At 38.1% G+C, this 22,020-nt stretch overlaps 1 protein-coding gene across 1 annotated transcript in view; it reads left to right on the plus strand.

Annotated features, from left to right (window-relative positions):
- The window catches only part of ghrhra (growth hormone releasing hormone receptor a), a 52,424-nt gene extending 31,667 nt beyond the window's left edge, over window positions 1-20,757 (plus strand). Inside the window, exons 8-13 of the mRNA XM_013270932.3 lie at window positions 3,471-3,531; window positions 3,658-3,727; window positions 4,716-4,810; window positions 8,889-9,018; window positions 16,539-16,580; window positions 16,813-20,757. Coding sequence (XP_013126386.2) covers window positions 3,471-3,531; window positions 3,658-3,727; window positions 4,716-4,810; window positions 8,889-9,018; window positions 16,539-16,580; window positions 16,813-16,959 — 545 coding nt within the window. The 3' untranslated portion in view covers window positions 16,960-20,757. The remainder of the gene's footprint in view (window positions 1-3,470; window positions 3,532-3,657; window positions 3,728-4,715; window positions 4,811-8,888; window positions 9,019-16,538; window positions 16,581-16,812) is intronic.
- The last annotated feature ends 1,263 nt before the right edge of the window (window positions 20,758-22,020 follow it).

A 22,020-nucleotide genomic window follows, 5' to 3' on the forward strand; every position in this document is an offset into this window, starting at 1 on the left:
CTGACTGCGTTACAGTCAGTGCGGGAGCGGCGGCTTCGCTCATGCGCGATTCATTTGCAGTTTGGACACATAGGTGTGCACATCTCCCGCCCTGATAGCAGCGGGGGGAGGACTATCTGCCTGTGAGCGCTTTGGCACGGGTGAGGTGCACCGTGCCAAAGCACCGCTGCTTGTTGAGAGTAAGAGCGATACGCGCTTTCACGTCAAAAAGTCGTCATAAATAAGTCTCCAGTAACACCAGAAAAAGTCGCTAGTCGCTTTTTAGAAAAAAAAGTCGCTAAGGGGGTCTGAAAACTCGCTAAATATAGCGACAAAGTCGCTAAGTTGGCAACACTGCATCTGCTAAAGGTCCTGCAGCAAACATGTCAGACTTTTACTGTCTTGCCAGCAAATGCCTGAAGGACCTGCCAAAGATTCACTCATTAACTCCTTAATGAAGAAAAAGTTAAAAAAAATTGACTCAGACTGAAAGTTATTTACGTATAAAAGCAAAATGTGTCAAAATCCACTGAAAGTTTAATAAATAAACAAATGATATTTTTTTATTCTAAAACATCAGATCTGAGTAATGTAGGTAAAGAAGTAATTTTCAAGAACAAACAAACGTTTCCATCGTTTTGCTGATTTAAAGTCAAGGCGTCTTGTTGCTTTTCCATCTCTTGTAAATGATGCTGCTGGAGAATAAGTGCCATCAGTTGCACATTGTGATGTGCTCAATTTAATATATTCAGCTGCAGAATATGAGATAACAGGGGAACAGTATGAAAACCCCTTTCAGTGCCTTAAATGGATTAACCCTTTAAAGCCTAAATTATTCCCAGAAAATTATAAATTTTGAAGTGAGAGAGTGTATTGGACCTTTTGACAAAAACATAATATTAATTTGACATTTATTTTAGAATTTATTTAGAATTTTCAGGGGAAAAATTTAAACTGATGATGAAGAAGCCTCAAACGCTTACAAAAACTCATGTATGTAATATAAAGCACTAGGTGTAAAGTCAGTATTATCACACATTATCTTCATATCTGGGTTAGAAATCTATTTCTACACAAGAAGTGAGCCTCCAAAATCCTGGTAGCAGTTTATTTAGGCAGCAGCGCATTATTTTCTCTCCTGTCTTTTGTTTTTTTTCTGAGCTTTCTATGGATGTTTTGAGAGGTTCCCATGTTTTCTCATCCCTTGTTCCTAAGCCAAGTGTTTTCCATTGTCTTACCATTCCCATCCCACTGTCTTTTTGTTTTGTTTTGTTTGTTTCATGTTGCTGTATATTTTCCTATTCAAGCCTGTAATCTCAAGCGGTCTTAGCGAAGCTCCACCGCTCCTGTCAGTCTTATATGGTTCCTGTTACCAAAATGTAGCAGCTTAGTCCAGCCACACAGGGCTAAGCAAACACTTTTGTTAAGTGCAGCAGTGAAGGTGAGAAACAGCAACACACTTACCTGAAACTTTTAGGCGATGTCCAGCTGGCAAAACAAAACCTTTCATGCCACGTGGGCTTTTTAAATCCTCCACTGCATTCCAGTGCAATGCTGCATTCACACATGGCTGGGATATTTCTGATAAGGCGATGAATGGAATTTATGGTAAGATATAAATGGATCTGACCCTGAGGGCTACAAGCATGCCGTGCCAGCGTAATAAAAGAAAAGGTGGGCCATCAGCATTCAGGCAGACATTATTATGATTTCACGTCAGGTCTTGTGAGCTGTCTCAGTTGTAGGTTGTTGTTAAAGGTGTTCCACATGCAAACAGTGAGTCACGCTGAGCAGGACGCTGTAGCTGGCAACTGCTGCTCAGCTGCTTTGACAGGAAGTTAAGAGAGGAAAGTGAAATCCTCCACTGCTGTCGATCCCTGCCGGACATCAGTCGATTCTACATCTCGTCTGGGAACTTGCACTTGAACCGTGATAATTTTTCCAGCTCCAGTTCACAGCAGCACCGCTTTATAAGCCTGAACTGCTAATTTTAAAAATGGAATAGCACTGAATTCATAGGCATGAGACAATATTAAATGTCAATATTAATAAAATAGCAAAAGTTACACCAGGTAGCTTATCTCTGATTAACAACCACCTTAACCTTTTGGAAAAGATCCCTTAATTATAAGATTAGTCATAATTACAATTGTGAATGCTTCCTGGGGCTGTGCTTCAAAGCAGGTACAACATACTCAGGATATCTTTTCCCTATCTCTTCTCTTACCCAGACATCAGCAATCAGCCTAATCAACCACACAAAGGTGGTTATAATTTCAATAAGTCAGTCCAGAGCTTCCCAATCTAGCTGCAAGGGTGGTTCCCTGGAAGAGGCAGCAATGGAGGCATCTGACCAATCAGTAATGTGAAAGGTTTACAGAGAGCAGAGTGACTGATTCTTACCAAGGAAAATCAAACTATAATATTAGAAAAAACTGATTAGGCACATAATACAGTCTGAAAGCAATGGAGCGCAACCAGTTCAGCTCCTGAGTCATGTGAGTGGAGGAGCGCTGTACAGTAGTGCAGTATCAAACATGCTGTGTGCACTTTAAGCTCTCTTGAGCCAGTAAGGAAAGCTGGCAAAAATGCAGACTGTATAAGCCTTATTAATATAATTTGTTTATCATTAAGGAATACATTTATTAAAGTTTAGGAAACACAAAGACTTTAGATCCTTTTACTATCCGAGACATGTTCTGGGAATGTTTATACAGTCTTTTACATAATCAATTAATCTATAGGCAGTGATTTCACCTGTGTAATGTTGAACATGACCTGCAGACATAACGTGCTACAGGAAGCACAAGTTACCATGGCAATGTAACCTGGTAAGAAGAAGAAAAAACAGAATCGCTATTACTGAAAACCCAGGATTTCCCTATTTGCCTTATTTTCACCCAAGAATTAATGCACAGCAGTTTCAGTTGTTGATAAAAGGATGATTACTTAATAAATTCAGCTATTCCCCCAAATTATCATATTTTATACCTGGACAACAGATGTTGGGTTGGCGATAGATTGCTTGTGATATTCTCTATACAAAGTTAAAACAATAACAGCCATAACAATGCTTAAAAAATGAAACTACACAGTTGAATATGTGAATATATGTAAATATTTTTGTCCTGAATGTTTTTACACAAAGCACCTGAGGTGTGTTTACGTGTGTGTACACGAGTGGTGCTCAGACTGTACCCACGGCGGCTCTGATGCGTCTTATCAGCTTCTTTCCGGCTTTACTATCTTGCTCTCTCGTGTCTCCTGCTTTTATTCTCTGTGCGCTCCTCTTTTTTTTTGGGCATGAAACAGATGCAAGTAGCACGGGAAAAAATTATACACAGAGTCAACTTAATATTTTCTATGCTTGTCAACATTCCCATAAAAATAATGCAGCAAACAGATGCGTTTGGTCTGGAGCAATGTTCGGATTGATTTTACTTGACAGGTAAACAGAGCATGCATAATTAATTCCTGCCCTTACGTTATAGGGCTCCCATCTACAGTTCTCATACTGTGGGTTTTGACCAGATTCTTCTATGATGACAGAGGGTATGCTTTTACTGTTGTTATTTTCATATAACTGAATTTTATTTAAATCAGCTTACCAGTCCATGTTAACTATTATATCTATTTTTGTAGGTTTAGTATTGCACTGACTTACATTTGGCTTTACAGTTGCTGGGATGACACAGACAATGTTGGCATCTGGTGGATTATTAAGGGACCAATAACAGCCTCACTGCTGGTGAGTATAGGAGTTAAACACAAGTACCTGATAAACTTGCTGTGCCTGTCTAGTTTTTTGTTTTGTGGTGGCAGATTTACAATTAAAATTTTATGAGGAAGTTTTAAACTAAAGTGGGATTCTTCAGGCAGAGGAAGTGCAAGTTTGTGGCCCTTGGGGCAGTGATCATGAAATATTAAACAATTTACCAGCAATTGTTTAAAATTTTAGGAGCTTGTTAAGAAACATGTATTGGTGGTTTTGTCTTTTAAATCCTTTGATGTCAGATTTTCTTTTGTAAAAGCTAAAGGTTAATAAATATTTGCCAACATACTGAGAGACAGAAGTTGGCAGAAGTTTTCTTGCCAATCACATTTGTTCCTGGCACAAGTTTAACTAGCTAATTAAGATAACTTTACTTCAGTGAGTTGGTAGAAATGAAAATCTCTGGCAGCCATGGTAATATTTCAGTTAACTGAGGTTGTTTACTCACCTGTATTTTTTCTGGATTCGGTCAACTTCCAGACAAACTCCAGAGTGGTTAGTTTATAGTAAGGATCTGATCCAACCTCGAGCCGACCCAATTTCCTGGTGTACGCTGCAAGTTTGAGTTAAAAGCCTTCCTGCATTCTTTACATTTTGCATTATGGGATGCAACAGAGTTCTGTATACATTCAGAGTACATTTTTTTCCTGAAATATTACCGTGATAAATATGATAAACACATTAATTTTCCACGTAATCAACTAGTCCAGAACATAGTATCTTTTTCCTGTATTTACTTTTCTTGCCTCAGACACATTTGGCTCATCAGCGGAGTGAATGTTCTCGTTTGCAGTGACACATTGTGGTTCGCTTTGATTTGTCTCGAGTTCAATAGAAATCACCTTTATCCTGTGATGATGCAGGATTTTAAAATCTTTCATTGCCCTGTGATAACACTGAATGTGTATTAACTAGTGTGTATCTGATTTTGCCATTTAGGCCACTGTACATATTTCTCTTCCAGATCAACATAGTCATCTTCGTCAACGTCATCCGGATTCTGGTTCAAAAGCTTAAATCTTCTGCCATGACTGGGAACAATGACACTGGACACTTTATGTGAGTCACGAGGAGAGATTATCTCTGTGGGACAATGTGGGACACAGTGTACAATGTTGTGCTAGTGCAAAATTTTGTTATAGCTGTTTTTTAAAAATATCATGCAACAGATCCAGATTAGTTGAACTGTTTACATGTGGCTGTCTGCACTTGTGTAATCCCTCTTTTGATCATAATTAATAGAAGAACAGTCCTTCTTTCTTCTGATACAAAAAATAGAGAAAAAACTGCATCGACAAGTTGCTTCACTACTGCCTATTTACTGAAGGACAGCAATATTCTGAAAAGTCTTTATGCATTTGTGTCCTGCAGGCCACAAATTCACAGGACAAAACATTAAACAAAAAAAGTCAAATCACATTAATACAAATGAAAACTTTTCCAGAGAGAAAAAACCCCCCACTCAAAAACACCTGTTCTGTTTGTTCATCATGGCAACAACAGCACACAAGCCCACACAGGACGTGCACTTCTAGCACCTGGAAAGCACCTGGTTGAAAAGCAGGAAACTTTCATCTGACTCTGAAAAAATGACTGGTGCTAGTTTACTGCAACAGTCTGTTGAACTTCGTGATTGTGTTTGCTGCACAGTGCGGTAAATGCTATTTATTTCAGCCACTATTATCTTTTCATTCATTTTCTTTGGTTCAGAGTTTAAATGCTATACCTCCTGACTGTAGCTAGGTAACTAGATAGAGTTTGTCACCTAATAATCAGAAGGTTGGTGGTTTAATCCCTGGCTGCTCCAGTCTGCATGCTAAATATCCTTGGGCAAGATATTAACCCCAAGTTCCTCTCCAGTGGGCCCATCGGAGTGTGGATGTGTGCGAATGTTAGATAGAAAGCACTTAAACATAGAAAAAGTAAATGGGTGAATGAGGCAAGTTGTATAAAGAACTTTGAATGCTCAGGCAGAGTAGAAAAGTGCTATATAAGAACCAATTCATTTACCATATAAATTGGAATATGTGAACAGTTTGATTGACATCATAAGGAGCCCCCAATGAGACGGCCTCTTCTTCTTTCTCTTATTGGATAAGAGCCAGGCTTTGAAAAGTGTCATTCAGTGTTGATTTATGAGATGTAAGGAACCAATCAAAATGCTGGACATTGTCTCAACATATGCCCCTCGTAAAATGGGACATATGGTCTCAATCAAGTTATTGATGTGACTTATAATAGCTTTGATTTAATAAAAAGCGTGCTGCTCCTTAATAGAAGCTGTAAAGTAGTAAATTAATATGAAAACCAAAAACCTTTAGGGCAGTAGTAAGGTAAGAGGAGTCTGTGAGGATGGACTGCTCAGCAACTGTGGAAGGCTGTTTTAGCTCGTAAAAATGAGATTTGATAATACGTCTCAGCAGGAAACCTTACAGCTGATGAACAGATTTCTGATTGTGAGGAAGAAAAGAAGTAGCTTGCACCAATCAGCTAATGCAGCACTCCAAAGAGCTCTGAACTTACCCCAGTGTTTCTTGTGTGATGTCAGGAAATGATGAAGAACGAATATCCGATAAATTAGTTTCAATATCCATACATCTTACATAGGATGCTGAATTTAATATTAGTGCTATTTTGATAAACCATCATTTTAATAATCTGTAAGTTTAAAATTTAAACACTGTACAAGAATGAAATTTGATTTCTTACAGATTACATTTGTACTTTTAAGAAATGTCTTGTATGACTGAAAAAATAAGATCAAAGCCACACTTCCCCCCTCTGATGCAATCTCTTTCAAGCTTTTTTCTTTTTTGGATTGGATATGCTCTGTGAGTTTGCAACTTTCACCGTCTTTCTTTGAAGGATGCGATCCAGCACATCACAAGTATAGGTTGGAATAAATTGAACCAAATTCACACAAATATTTAGTAACAACTGTAAATTTTGTGTATTACATTTTTACAGACATACATTGTCCCCAGAAGGTTAATCCTTTTTCACTTTTCACCAACGTTTAATCTTGTTCTCTCATGTGGATGGCAGTCGTATAACTTACTGAAATGTCTCAATTACTGGAAGGGTTGAAATGTGGTTTTATCCAATTTATCCAATCGCTCAGAAACTCAATACATGTAGGGACGTAGACTTGGTCAAGATGACCTGCTGAATTTTAAATCAAGCAGAATGAGGAAGAAAGGTGATTTAGGTGACTTTGAACGTGGCATGGTTGTTGGTATCAGACAGGCTGATCTGACTGTTACCTAAACTGCTGATCTGCTGGGATTTTCCCACACTAACTAACTCCAGGGTTTACAGAGTGTGGTCAGATAAAAAGAAAAGTTCCAGTGAGCATCAATTCTCTGGCTGAAAATAACTTGAAGAAGAAGAAGACTTAAAAAATGTGCCCGGTCTGAGTCTGAATTTCTGTTGCGACAGATGGTAGGGTCAGATATTTACAAAAGATAAATGATAAAAACAAGACTGGCTTATGACATAATAACTTTAATAAATCAGGTGAGGTAGTGGCCTCACCTCACCATAGTGGCCATGCAAGATGATCTACGCCCTTGATAAGTTTTAAGGGAAAAAAATATGGTTTTGGTTAAAATAGATCCATCGGCAATGTGAAATCCCAGAAATAAACATTTCTCTCAATATCATAATTTTTAGAACTGTACCATCATTGAAGATCAACGCTATGAGTGTCTAACACCAACAAGTGGATAAATGAGATAAGTTTGGGCTTCACTTATGGGAAGCCATTATGTATGTCCACACTTTTTTTTTATAATATGATACAACCTATAGCTCAGGTGTGAGTTAAAAACATCATATGCAGAGAAAAATGGTTCAGCATTGATAAAGCTGAGCTTTAAATCATTTTCTTGCACTAAACTCTCTATAATGCAGTTGGATAAAAAGTAATTTATTTTAACATGTAAACTTTTTGCTGGGTGTTAAGTGGAAACTGATAACTGAGACAGTAGTATGTAAGAAGAGAAGGGGAAGGGGAGCTGTTTAAATCCCTTGACAAAAGTTTGAACGGCTTCTTACACTTTAATATAATATATGCATACATGAATCTACTGCAGCAGCAGTGAAACCCTGCTTCACCTGAAAGAATCCTTCCTTCTCTTGACATCTGGCTGGTGCACATTTGTGCTCAGCTGAATTAATTTAGAATGAGAGCATATAAAAATAGCTCCAGATTCCAGAAATAGATGTTACCTACTTTGACGTGCGACAGGATTGTTCCACCAGTTCAATGAATGTTTCACAGGATTAAAAGCCCCGCCTGTCGTAGGAACTCAAATTTGATTCAGGAGGAACCTTGGCGTTCACACAAAGGCACAAATTATTCGCCTGAAATAGGCTGATAGCTCCCCCCATCTTTAATCTTTAAGCAGTTGAAGCTGTGATAATATTTCTGATTAGAGCTATTTTATGGTTTAATTTGACTATCTAGATGACTAAAACATATACTGCAACATCCTCATACATGTTAGAGTGTCACTGAGGAAACTGAAATGAGAATAAAAAACACACACATGTCAGTTGTTAGGATAACAGCTGTCTGTTGATCTCTGATGGACTGGATACTCTTGTGAGTGGATCTGTACCCAGCTAGGTTTTCCAATCTCAATAGGATATACAGAAAAGTAAATGATGAAGAGCGTAAACATGATACTTATCTCAGTGTCTTTTGATGATGAAGCAGATGTTGAGTTGCTCTTTTCAAACCGCATTACTTGCGGCAAACTGTTTCAAGCAACAAAATGTCATAAGAAATTAAATGGCAACATTTACATGATATTTAGACATCAGTGATATGAGCTGAACTAAGCACAATGTGTTCAGGTTTTGTGTTTTGACATTTTAATCTTTTCCACTGATTGGCCTGATGACGATGTTGTTTTAAAGGTCAGTGTAATGAAAATCTGACACCACCAAAGTAGCTTTGATGAAACCTGAATGACGCATTTAGTCTGTCTGGCATTTGAAACTTGTACCTCTGACATGACTGAAAGTAGCTGACCATACTGGTAACACACTGTAATCTTCCAAAGTGTTACATGATTATCTGGACTTATTTCTAGGGTTTCTTTTTTCATTCCTTTCTTTTTGCTTCACTCAGGAGGCTGGCAAAATCCACCCTGTTCCTGATTCCTCTGTTTGGGATGCACTACACTGTATTCGCCTTCCTGCCTGAGAACACTGGAGTAGCAGCCAGACTCTACATCGAGCTGGGACTGGGCTCCTTTCAGGTATGAAACAATAGACTTCAGAATCACAGTTCACAAAGAATTGCTAAAATAACTCACATTTCTCACGTTAAAATTCTTCCCAGCAGATTTATTTTCCTTGTCACATGAGAAGCACGGGTGTTACTAATCTGATTCATCATGGAATTATTATTTATACCTGTGTATGCACAATAATAACTAAAGCTCATTGGCTGAAGGCCTGATGAACTTATGTGATGGTGAGGTGTCTGCCATCCATCCCTCCATCTGTTCCTTCTCCTGTCCCTCCACAATTCGCTGAATTCTCAACTCGATCGTTATATTTTTGAGAAACCTGCGCACACTGATCACCTACTATATCTTCCAATTTATCCAAGTTATGCGCAAAGTTAAAACAGGAGTTCACAGAGAGATAAAGCTGATTAGCGATCCCATGTAGATATGCAGTTGTACACTGTAAAATGTAATTCTAGATGTTTGTTATTTCAACATATTATTCTATATCAGTTTGACGATAGATGACTGAAGTTGTTGTTATAACATAGAATTACAAGTTAAAAACGTCCCAATTACACCAAAAAAAGCTAACTTGAAAACTCATGTCCAGCTAAATCAGAAACTTATGTGAACTTGACAATGTGGGTAAGTTGAGCACAGCAGGATTCAAAACTGCCTCACGTGACTCCTACCGAGGTGCATCATGGGGAATCGGCGGTTAACGACATGCTCACTTTACTTGGACGTTTTCTAATCGTCTTCTTTGGAATATGCTTTCAAGGTGAGTAACATTGGTTATAACTATAAGGAAAGAGAGCTACAAAAGTTGGAACATGTTTTGAATTTATGGCATGATGTGTGTTTTTCTCTTTTACCGAAATGTTTGCTTTAGCTAATGTAACTTTAGCCGACAAGGTCCAGCTTGTGTGTCATGACCAAACTTGACCTAATAAACTGACACATGGCCTTTTTTATGGGTTTAATGTGGTACTGACCAAATCACAAGTATTGTGCCGCTAGCTTTAAGGTTGTGCACTCAACCACTGTTGCGATATTAGCAAGCTAACTCAGCTAATTAATAAAGCTTATTTCATATTGTCTCTGTACTTGTAAATTTCTTTCAAGTTCACAGGCTGTTGTATTTTGGTGGAAGTTCATTTTGGGAATATTTCCAATAACTGGCTGGGTTCAAAAAGAACTTTTTGGCAGGACTCCGATGCTTGTTGTCATCTGTTTACCCCTATGTAATCACTTAAGTTGTTATTAACTGCTGCATGCTAAGCTGCAAGAGTGCACTGAGGATTGAGACAAAATATGGTCTACAAACCAGCATTATATTAGTTTTTATCAGATAGTCCTCCAGTGTGTTTATTTTTTGCTTTAATTCTATTGTGCAGTTATTTGTTACCCTGAAATGCTTGATGCTTAACAACAGCTCACTATTTTAACTTATTTTTGAACTCTTGTGACTAGTATGACTAGACTGTGTGAGTTTCCATACTAAAAGAGCTGTAGTGATAAAATAATTGGCATCAGAGACACTGATTTTTGGCATGGTATACTGCAGAAGTTTTTTGTTTTTGTTTTTTTGCATAATTTACCTTTTAATTAAACTGCATTCCCTGTATTGTAACAAAACTAATATTGTTTATATGTCAGAAAATTAGCAAACATGAATAAATGGCGAAAACAATATAATTATAACATATATTTTTATTTTACTTATTTTAGGTCTGTGAAGCCAAACTTGATGCTGGGGATTTATTTTTGTCAGTGGAGTCAAATGGTAAGTTACAATTTGTGCATTTTGTCATACTGGAAACACCACAGATTATATTGTAACTTAATAGCTCTGTAGAACAAATGATATAAAGATTGTAGTGTCAGGGTACTTCTTAAGAAGTAATATGGCACTATTGATGATCACATGCAGGTGGCATAAACTAAATATTCAGACGTGCTACCAACAAATGATTCATTAACAAAAGCAATGGAGCAGACTGTTTAGGTTCTTGTGGTTGTAATAACATCCATAACTGCAAGTTTGTCATTAATTTATTTTCACAGGTCTAGATGATCACATCTGTCTTTGTCATTTAAATGAGGTGGACTTGCAAACTTTGCACTTTTTGGGGGTAAATTGCTGTCCACTACATATACACAGAATGTGCACAGTATTTCAGATCTAAAAAGGGAGTATGTAATGGACTTGCTGGCTTTAATGTAAAAAGCCTGTTGTGTAACTTTAATGAGACAGTTGGACTAAAACAGTATTGCTCACAAGGTAAACATCTGAGGAATAAGGAAATTGTTACTTGTCCTTTTACTCAGTGTTCTTTTAATCGCACGTTTACTAAAGTTTTACATCACATAAGTCATTTTCACAATCATTCTACTTTAAAAGATTTCAAGACAGAGCTTATTGTTCTCTGAACTTCCTTGTTTGCTGAACGGCAGGTAAAGTGCATCTTTTTGTTTGTTTGCTTTTGTGTGTTTGTGTTTTCTCTAATGGGCCTCAGATGACTGTTTGCTTAAATTTGGGTCTCAAAGAATCTTTTTTTTATTCTGCCTGTACTCTCCACCCCTCTTCTTCTATTGCTCAGGTTGAAGCAGAATTTGCCCGTCTTACATCTGTTGACCTGAAAGGGTTCCTTTTTGCTGTGCTTGACCATTATGGAGAGGTTCGTGGAGCTGTAGAAAATCAAGAGCGGCATAGGAGGGCTAACTAGGCTCATAAGATGCTTCGGTGATGATGTAAGTGTTCAACTGCGAAATCTAATCCTTTGTTTAAGTTTTAGGTTATCCAGTTCAACTGATGAACTCATTGAAAGAAAGCTGATAAGTAAAGTCTGTCATCATATTTCACAACCGGACATTTAGTGTGGTAACTTTTACAGAATCTGTGTATATTGGTGGTAGGTTGGATATCATATTCTACTTGAATGTCCTGATAAGCCTGATTCAAAATCTCCAATGATAATCATATATTGATGGAATTATGTATCAAAAAGCTGTGAATTTGGAGCTGTCTACATGCTTTATAAACACTGTTTAAAAAGTGTTTTTGTTTTCTTTTTGACTTCTTTGACCAGAGCCCTACACAAAGGAAGAGGACAGAGGACCTCATTTTCTAAAGGAAGAGCCCTCACACACTTTCAAGACTGTGAAGGTTAGCATTGTTTCTTTTAGTAAATTTAATAATGACAGCACCACAGTGGATTTTAAATGAAACATATGGCATCTATGAAACAATAGATGCCACATGATAACATGTGTACTTTTTCCTCACCAAATGTATTATTACAAGATCTTTGACACTGGATTTGGTCTAGGTTTCAGAGTAACTAACTGGCAAGCTAGCATTGATATTATTAGTGTCTTGTGTTTATTCATGTCTTCACCAGGGTCTTTGACATTTCGCTGCTGTACTGTTCACTTCAGCTTTACGTTTGATTTCTCACATTGTATATTGTAATGGCAGAGATATTAGGATATTTAAGGGGCTGCAGTGGCTGCTACAGCTGTGGGGGGCAATACTTTGGTGAAATGTCTTGGACCCTGGAAAAGAGACTGTGTAGACTGGGTAAGCAATTAAAGGTTACTGGCCCAGAGTCATTGGGCAGCTGGGTAAAGGTGGATGTTGATATTCAGTGCCAATTATGCAACCTGTTCAGCCATGTCTATATGCTCTTTTTTCATGCTGTTAATATAGGGGGAAAAATAAACTTTAATCAATAAACTGATTAAAGAAGCATTGTCTATGGAGCCATAATCTGATCCTGTAGTGTAGCTGCAGTTTGCACATTTCATGTATTCTCAGCCAGATTTGGTTTAGAGCACAGCCAATATTTAGCATAAGTAGATTTAAATTCACACACTGGTGATGGCAAGCTACATTGTAGCCACAGCCGCCCTGGGGCGCACTGACAGAGGCGAGGCTGCCGGACACTGGCACTACCGGGCCCTCTGACCACCACCAGTAGGCAACAGGTGAAGTGTCTTGCCCAAGGACACAACGACTGAAACTGTCGGAGCCGGGGCTCGAACCGGCAACATTCCGATTATAAGACGAACTGTCAACTCTTGAGTCACGATTCAGTCATCCACCCATGTGTGTGAATGACTGAATGTGTAAAGCGCTTTGGAGTCCTTAGGGGACTAGTAAAGCGCTATACAAATACAGGCCATTTACCATTTAAATTGAAAATTTTGTTTGAATTCTGCAATTGAAGACATGCTCAGTTATTTATGAACATGGTCTTTGTTTAAAGCAAGAAATGGATTTGTAACATGGGGGTGCATATCTCATTCTGAAAAAACTTTAACAACTAATAAGTGTTACCCAAAGCCAATCACCATCATCCAAAGCATCAGTATGGCTGTTCTTTGGAAAGACATGAATTGTTAAGCACAAGGGATATTGTGTAATTGTAATTGTGTAATTTTTTTTTTTTTTTTTTTGTCTTTGAACCCTTTTATAGCCGACAGGTATTGAAGACACGTTTTCTAAGAGGATGAAAGTTGGCATTGCGATGGTGAAAGAAGAAGACATCATCGATGTGTTGGTTGTCCTTGAGGCGGCAGTAATCCTGTCTAATCTGAGGGATGTCTCAAGTGCCATTTCCATGCTGATGGGCCTTCTTTTTGCCCTCAACATACACTATCCAAAGGAACTTAAGGACATCTTTGAAGCCATTCAGAACATCCTAATGAACATTGGTGGAAGGCAGTGCATCTCACTAGTGCATGGTCTAAGAAACAGACTCTTGCAGAAAGCCATGCAGAACTGTAATTGTATACTCCTTAGTGTTAAGGACAGTTTTTATTTTACTGTTTGTTTTTTTATTCTTGCAAGTTCTCATTCTCACTTTTGTATGTCACTAAATGACTACACTTTACATTCCAGATTAGACAATTACTCATTTGTTCATGGTTTAAGAAACTTATGTGAACAACAATATAATGGTGGACTCTGCAGATGCTTATCTCATGCAAGTCAGTAGTTTTTCCTTTGTTTTGCAATTGAGCAGACTCAAACTGATGTTTCTGAAATATCCATCTTATCAAATGTTTCAGAAGCATGCACTCATTTTCAGAGATATTGGTTCTGTGGAATTTGTTGCAATTGTAAACGAAGACAAATACAAGAGTTTGATGTCTTAGTTGTTATAAACTGATCTTTACTGTCACTTATCAAAGGTTTTGTACTATTTTAATATTTCAAGTTTTATGCTAACAGGTGTGACTGAGCACAATGAAGTTTAAAAATTTTGCAAATGTAAAGAATAACTTTTCTAAAATATCAAGTGTCCCGTTGATACATTACATTAATGCAGACTTTATGTTGTTACTTCACAAGAATCACTACTGCTCCTAGAGTATTGGTCAGAATTTAATCTTCACCCAAACTGGGCTCAAGACCAAGTTCAAATTTATTGTTTCACTGGGAGCAGCCTTTGAGTTTTGATGGATTGTGAGCCTGATGAGCTACGTCACTGATTTTTCTGTTTCTCAGATGACTAAGATGGCACAATAAATGGTGAATGTTGGGCGCTCATGAGTAATTGTCTTGTCATGTTCTTAAAACAAACTTATGTACTATACTTGTATGAAATGATCAGATAGACTTTAATGGAATCTGTGGGTTTTTATTTTTTTTTCTGTAAACAACAGAAAATTTATTTAAAGGAATGTAGATATTTAAACCTGAGATCTAAGATAAACCTAACAGGTAGTTTTGCTGAAATGGATGTTAGAAAGCTTAAAAAACAAAACAAAACTTAAGATGTTTAATACACATTTTTCTTTACATCCAGTCAATCAACTCTGATAATTAAAATGAAACTGATTTACAAGCTCACTCAGCTACCTTAAGGAGCTCAGTTAATTAATACACTTAAATCAACTTAGCTAACAAATTATGTTAGTTAAGCTAAAATAGATTCCTAAGTTAAAAGAACTACTAAAGTATTTGAATTAACTAAAAAACCCAAGTCAACTGAACTAGGACAAGAGTTTAAACAATAGATTATTTTAATTTAGCTGAAAGGGTTTTCCCAAGTAAAGATGACAATTAAAGGAGTTGAACTGACTAACAAATCTCAGTCAACTAAACTAAGACGAAAGTTTAGACAACATGTAATTTTTCATTAAGATAACAATTGGTTGTGTTATAAGAACAAACTCTATTTCTTGACTTAACTTAAAATTTTAAGGCAGCCCTTTACCTCATATTTTTAAGTTGAAACAACAAGTTATATTTTACAGTGTAGTTGATGGAGCCAGGTTAAGGAGAGAGGTGATATCAGTTAGCAGCAGTATGGGTTCATGTCAAGAAATAACACTACAGACAAGATATTTGCTTTTAGAGAGTTGATAGAGAAATATAGAGAAGGTCAGAAGGAACTTCACTGTATTTTCATGGATCTAGGGAAATCATATGATTATGTGCCCAGAGGGACTGTGGTATTGTATGATTATATCACTGAGGTGCAGTAGGAGGCATAGTGACACAGATGAGTTCAAGGTTTGGACTAGGACTACATCAGGGATCAGCTCTGAGGACCTTCTTGTTTGAAGTGGTGATGGACAAGTTAAAAGATCACAGTGTCACCTGCCTGATGTCATCTATGATGTTCTCAGGTGACACTGTGATCTGCATAGAGAGTAGAGAACAGGTGGAAGAGCGGAGGTATGCTCTGGAGAGAGGAGAAATGAAAGTCAGTAGATACAAGACAGAATACAGGGTGCACAGCAGAAGTGAAGAGGAGAGTGCAGTCAGGGTGGAGTTGGTGGAGATGAGTTTTGGGATGATTTGTGACAGAAGGATAGCAGCCAAAGTAAAAGGGAAGGTTTACAAGATGGTTACCATCTTGTAGGTCTCAGCCTTTTACTTTGGCTGAGACCTGCTATGATGTTTGGTTTGGATATGGTGGCACTGACAAAAACACAGGAGCTGATCCTGAGAGTGGCAAAGTTGAGGATGTTAAGATTTTCATTGGGAGTGACCAGGATGGATTAGAAATTAGAATATCAGAAGGACAGCTTGAGCAATAGAGATGCAAGGTTCAGATGGTTTGGGCATATGCAGGAAGAGTAGATTCATATGAATATGTGGCAGAAGAGGATACTAGGAATACTAGATACTAGGAGAAATGGAAGCAGATGATCTGTTATGGCGACCCCTAAGAGTGGCAGCCCTTGCTGGCTGAAATAATCACTGTCATATATAACCACTCCATAAAAGTTTTGTGCATGTGTAAGACTATAACTATATGGAATGTTGACAATTATGCAGCACAAAATGTATCCCATAAACATGATCAAAATGAATTAACAAATAACAATAAATCGACAACCGAATCACTTGTTCACAGCCTGCAGCTTCATCCTGTTTTGCTTGTTTGTTCTCTGAAGTTATTGTGATGCTTTGTGCAATTAAGTGTTAGCAACACAAGTCACTGTTTTCCCTTAGGCGGACTGTACATGCAATCAGTTCTTACTCTTATGATTTTATCTTGAAACAGATGTCTTTTATGTTGCAGGGGTTTGTGGTGGCGCTTCTTTACTGTTTCATGAATGGAGAGGTAGGCAAATGGAGGGGAAGCTTGTGTAATAAAAAAAAGTCATACAAACATTTATCATAAATAGCTGCCCTGAGGTAAGAGATATTCTTTGGAGTGAAAACCAAAAACACATTTTTTGGTATGGGTAAATGGCAGCATTGCAGAGACATTAACCATTTTGCTCAACAGGTGAACAAAAAGCCTAGACATCTGTAACTTTCTGCAATTTCTATTTCCATGCATTTGTTTGCAGGTCCAAACAGAGCTGCGAAGGTGGCTGTGGAAGTGCCACAATCAAAGTCATCTCACACCAGCTAAGAGAAGCATCACTCAGATCACAATTCGGACTCATGGGGGGCTCGGGCTGCCGGCTTCTAGTGGCAACATCTCTTCTGTATGATTTCAGTGATCATTAATGAAGAGAATGTTTTGCAAAGGAAAAGGAAGGGGAAAAAATGAATCAGTCCTTGGAGCTGAACATGGTGATGACATTAATTCAACAACCCCTCTGTAAGAACAGGTTACCAGAATGAGCACAGGTGAGTGAGGAGGAAATGTATCAGGATGCATTATACTGATTTCAGAAGCAGTTGTGGCTGCAGTTTACGGATGGTACAGGACACATTTCTCATTTGAAACACAGCGTGCTCTTTCTTGCACCGTCTCCGATGGTGGTTGATTTGTAAGGATGTCACGGTGCCACAGAGCAAAGAGGAAAACCTGGGGACAGAGCTGGCCCTGAGTTAATGACTGAGCAAAAATGTTGAGGAATCATATTTAGCATTTGCAGACACATGACGACAAACCTCAGATGTTAATTTGTCTGCTATTTTGAGTGTGCGAGCATGGTGACATTGCAGTAATAATGCTAATAGTAATGCTAATAATAATGCTAACAGTAATGCTAATAATAATAACAACAATAATTATTTTATTTAAAAAATGGAGTTACAAAATTAGTAGTTTGGATGAAACCAGATGTATAATGTACATGTCCAAACACAGTCAAACATCTTACAGTACATTCACTCCTGCATACACACATTAGAAGAACAAGAACCAAAATAATGGGAAAAGACTAAGGAAATGTTATCCTATAAAAAAATTAGGTTTTAACCGTCATTTAAGACAAACCACAGATTCACCTGACCTGACAGTATTAGATGACAGGGTCACCTCCAGTAGAAACAGAACTGGACGTAAGGGGAGTATGGTGTCACAGTGAGGAACTGAGTGGAAAAGCAGTTGGTTCTGCAGCAGGAGTGTAGAGAAGCTAAGTGCTTAGCTTGTGTAGTGATGACAGACGAGAACTCCATGGTTAGCTCATCCTTCATCTTCAGTTCCTGCTTTACCTGGCGGATGTCATCTTTTAACTGTATGTATGCTGGCAAGCAGTGTCAACACACTGCCATAATAGTGCTTAATAGCTGTTGAAGGTAGCAAGCTCTTAGCAAGCAGGCTAAAAACAAAACAAGGAGCTAGGCTAACATTGACCCCACCTAATAAAGCCACCAAACCCGGTTTCAGGAAAGGTGTCAAGTTGCAGCGGTGACAGTAACACAGTAGCAAATTGATCCAAAGGAAATTACTAAATCCACCAAAACACAAAATTCAAGAAAAACTGGCCTAGAGGCCAGTCAGTGACTGCCTGGCAATTACCGGTTAGAAGGAAAAAAGTTTATTTCCCAACTAGTTAAAAGTGTTTGCTGGAGGTTAAACAGGCCTATAGATAGGTCAGTAACCACCTAGCAACCCCCTGTTTCTAGGGAAAAATGTGTATTCCCCAACCTTTTGATTGCTTTCGCTGCTAGCATGCTGCTGTGGTCATTATTTGAATGAAAGTGATTTGTCTACAGACGTTGTCTAGTTAACCCCTTTTCCCATTAATACCTACTCGGATTGACTCACCACGACTCACCACGTCTTGACTCGGATCGACTGGTTTTCCATTACAACTGAGTACCACCTAATGTGCATGGTCGTTGTTATAGAAACAGGGCTGTGCGTCGATAAATAAACGGTTAATGTATGAAATGAACTCTACAACAAAGGTGGACATCAAGGCAAGAATATACCTGCTGCTCAGTCTGTGCTCAGACTTGGGGACCATGGCCTTGTTTTTTGTAGCCATTTCCCCTCGTTGCTGGGTTTCAAAATAAGTGTTTTGGATTTTCGTGAATGGGACGCTCTCATGACTCATTATGCGATGCCCCTGACCAGCCAATTGGTGGCATGCAGTCTGACCACGTCACATTTTAGCACATGCTCGGTTCACTATGAACCCTGGCCAAGCAGGTGCTATTTTAGTACCTGGTCCAGATACTATAACCTAATAGAAGACCCTGAAAACCGTGGTGAACCATGGCAAGTCAATCCGAGTAGGTTCTAATGGAAAAGGGGCTTTTATCTCAAGCTGTAGTAAAACTGTGAAAAAAAAGTGGAGACTGTGTGTCTGCAAAGTATAAGTTGTGCCTTTTAAAAAAATGTGGGCCGCAGTGCTGAAGCTCCTTGTTTAGACACAGAAATAGACTTTATTTATTTCACACTGGGGAAATTCACATTTTACAGCTGCACAAGGGTCAGCAAGATCATGTAAGTAGAGCCATATTAGAGAAAAAAAAATCTTTGCATTCAATTACACCCAACAGCCTCCAGGAACCACTAATGACCAGTTGTCAAGTGGTTGGTGTTTTTCATCAATATTGAAGACAACTCTTGAGCAATGGGCTCATGACATGGGAAACCTCAATACAGACAGCTGTGGAAACACTGGATTTGGGAACTCGCTAACATATGTGAAATAGTTCTGTGCTGCAAGGAGCAGGAGCAGCCTATGCTGGAAACTTTTGAAGGACCACTCAGGATCTGTGCGTGCTTGCTCACTTAGCATTTCACTGACTGAAATATATATTATGTATATCTATATATAATTGTTTAAATTACTGAGCTCCAGAGAGGCCAGGACAAGCATTTTGCATTGCCATTAATTACATACATCATGTAAATCATGTCTTAACTTATTATTTTGATGATGAGCCATTGGATTTGTGAATATTTATTTGCTGTTTTCCACATATTTATGGTGTTGTTAGATGTGATAAATCATGAGCATTTGATGTACTAGTAGCACTTAGAGAAATACCAAATTTTTAAAAGAGTGCCTGGCATTTACATGATAAAATGTCATAAAATGGTGATGTTTAACAAGACTGGGCTGGTTACCCACACTCTGACAATGGTCCAAAGTTACAGCACAATAAAACAGAGCACCTCTTATTTGTGCATTCAAGTGCTCCTCAGGTGGTCCAATTTTTGGAGTTGGAAAGTCATTTTTCAGAGTTCTGTGTGTTCATGTGCTTTTACAACACTTCCTCACCCCAGGGTGTCAAATTATGCCTTTCTGTGAGATGTGCCTGGGGTTGCAGAGATGCACAAATGTCTTTTCAGACTTTCTGTGTTGTTGTTCCGACTTCAGGGGACGTTCACGTGAATTTTTTAGTATGTGTGCACACAAATGTATATTGAGAATTGTACAACCATTAAGCCTTTGCATTTGTAATTATGTAATTATTTTAAGCAGCAGTTTGTTAGATTTGCTCACCGTAAAGACTGGGAACAGCTTGCTTAACTATATTCCCTAAAGTAATAGTTCATCCAGCATCTCTGAAGTTAAGTTTGGTTTAACTTCATATGCTGGATCTCAGCCCTTACATTTTTTTAAGGCTTTTATATTCAGCAAAGCTGCAGACCCATTAGTGTACAAAAAGCTGTACAGTATTGCAAGTGTATTTATTTTTTTCAAAACAAAAATAATTCACTATACAAGATCTGTAACACAAAGATAGTATCAGATTAACTAGACACAATTGACATCAAACACTGTAACAGTGTACCCGTGCATGTAATGCACAGTAATAGATGAACCATTTGTGGTTTTAAAAGTATTCAGTGTTTACTTTTTCCATCTAAGAATAGGATTTCCTTTCTATCAGAATTTTAACCAGGACCTAAAAAAAGCACATTTTCTCCTTTCACCAAATACAGTGTTGGACCTGAAGCCAAACCTCACCTTCCTCAGACCCTCTTTATTCCTCAGTAGGGATGGGTATTGATAAGATTTTCACGATTCCGATTCCATTTTCGATTCTGTTTAACGATTCGATTCTTTATCGATTCTCTTATCGATTCTTTTTAAAAAAGGAGAACACTAAGGTCGATTAGCTTAGAACTTTGTTTTATATCTTCTCTTTGAACAAGATAGAAATTTAGAAGTAACATGGCCTTACAAACCCAACAGTGAGATCTTAAGAGATCCACAGCCTACGGCTCTTCAATGGGGTGTCACAGGGTCCCCAGGAAAAAAAATTGTAAATGTAAAATAATAAAATAAATATTCTTCTGTAGCAATAACAAAGTATAACATAAATTATTCTGTAGCAATTACACAAGAATATCCAGTAATGTCCCTGCCTACAATTAAACACATTCACTTACCGAAAATCGGGGCAAATGGGTGCAAGGCTTTTACCACAAACTTAGTCACTGCTCGGTGACATTCGTATATCCTGGCCTGAAAGGAGACGCTAACGGTAGACTGCAGCGAGAACTGCCAGCATCTGAGCCAGCCAGACTCTGTCTCTCTCATCATGGTCACCTAAATGCAGCGCACAGTAATGGTAGGTTTTGTAATAAGGCAGATCGCGCTAACATAACATGCACTGTTAGTTGATTATTTACCTGCTGCATTAACGGGAGATGACGTGCAAATGTTACCGCTGCTGCTGGGTTGAGATTCACGAGTCTGGAGCGGAATTAAAAACACGACATTCATTTAAGGTCATCGCCTGTTTTGTGACCAAATGCTTTTGCATATTCGTAGTGTTTCCTCCTTTAAATGAAATATCTACTTTGCAAGTATTGCAAGTTGCCCTGTTGTCATCCGTTCTCGTAAAGTATAACCAAACTTTTTAGCGTTTGAGCCGCCTAGGCGCCCTGCCAGGTAAATGACGCTCCACAACGTGGTGACGTCATTCGGGGCGACTGGAATCGATAAGGGAATCGTTTGCAAAAATGGCAAACAATTCCAAGGAATTGAAACAGTGGGAACCGGTTCTCAACAAGAACCGGTTTTCGATACCCATCCCTATTCCTCAGACCTAAAAATTCTGCCTATAGGCCCTGCTTGCTCGATTCATAGTGAATGTAAAACACTTCCTGTTGACACAGCTGATATCTCAATGATCCTACTGAGCCCTTCTATCCCCCTTTCTATTGGCCTAATAAGTAGATACAACTTATATAATACTATTTTATTTTATGTATATATGAATTAGTATTATATATGTTATACAATATATACAAGAAGCTATACACAATAAAATGGGATGAAACTTTTATCAAATAAAATAATTTATAAATCTTAGGAAATGTAAAATATAGAAAACTGTGAAATATAACATTA

This window comes from Oreochromis niloticus, linkage group LG18 (assembly GCF_001858045.2).
Source record: "Oreochromis niloticus isolate F11D_XX linkage group LG18, O_niloticus_UMD_NMBU, whole genome shotgun sequence".
Taxonomy (NCBI): domain Eukaryota; kingdom Metazoa; phylum Chordata; class Actinopteri; order Cichliformes; family Cichlidae; genus Oreochromis; species Oreochromis niloticus.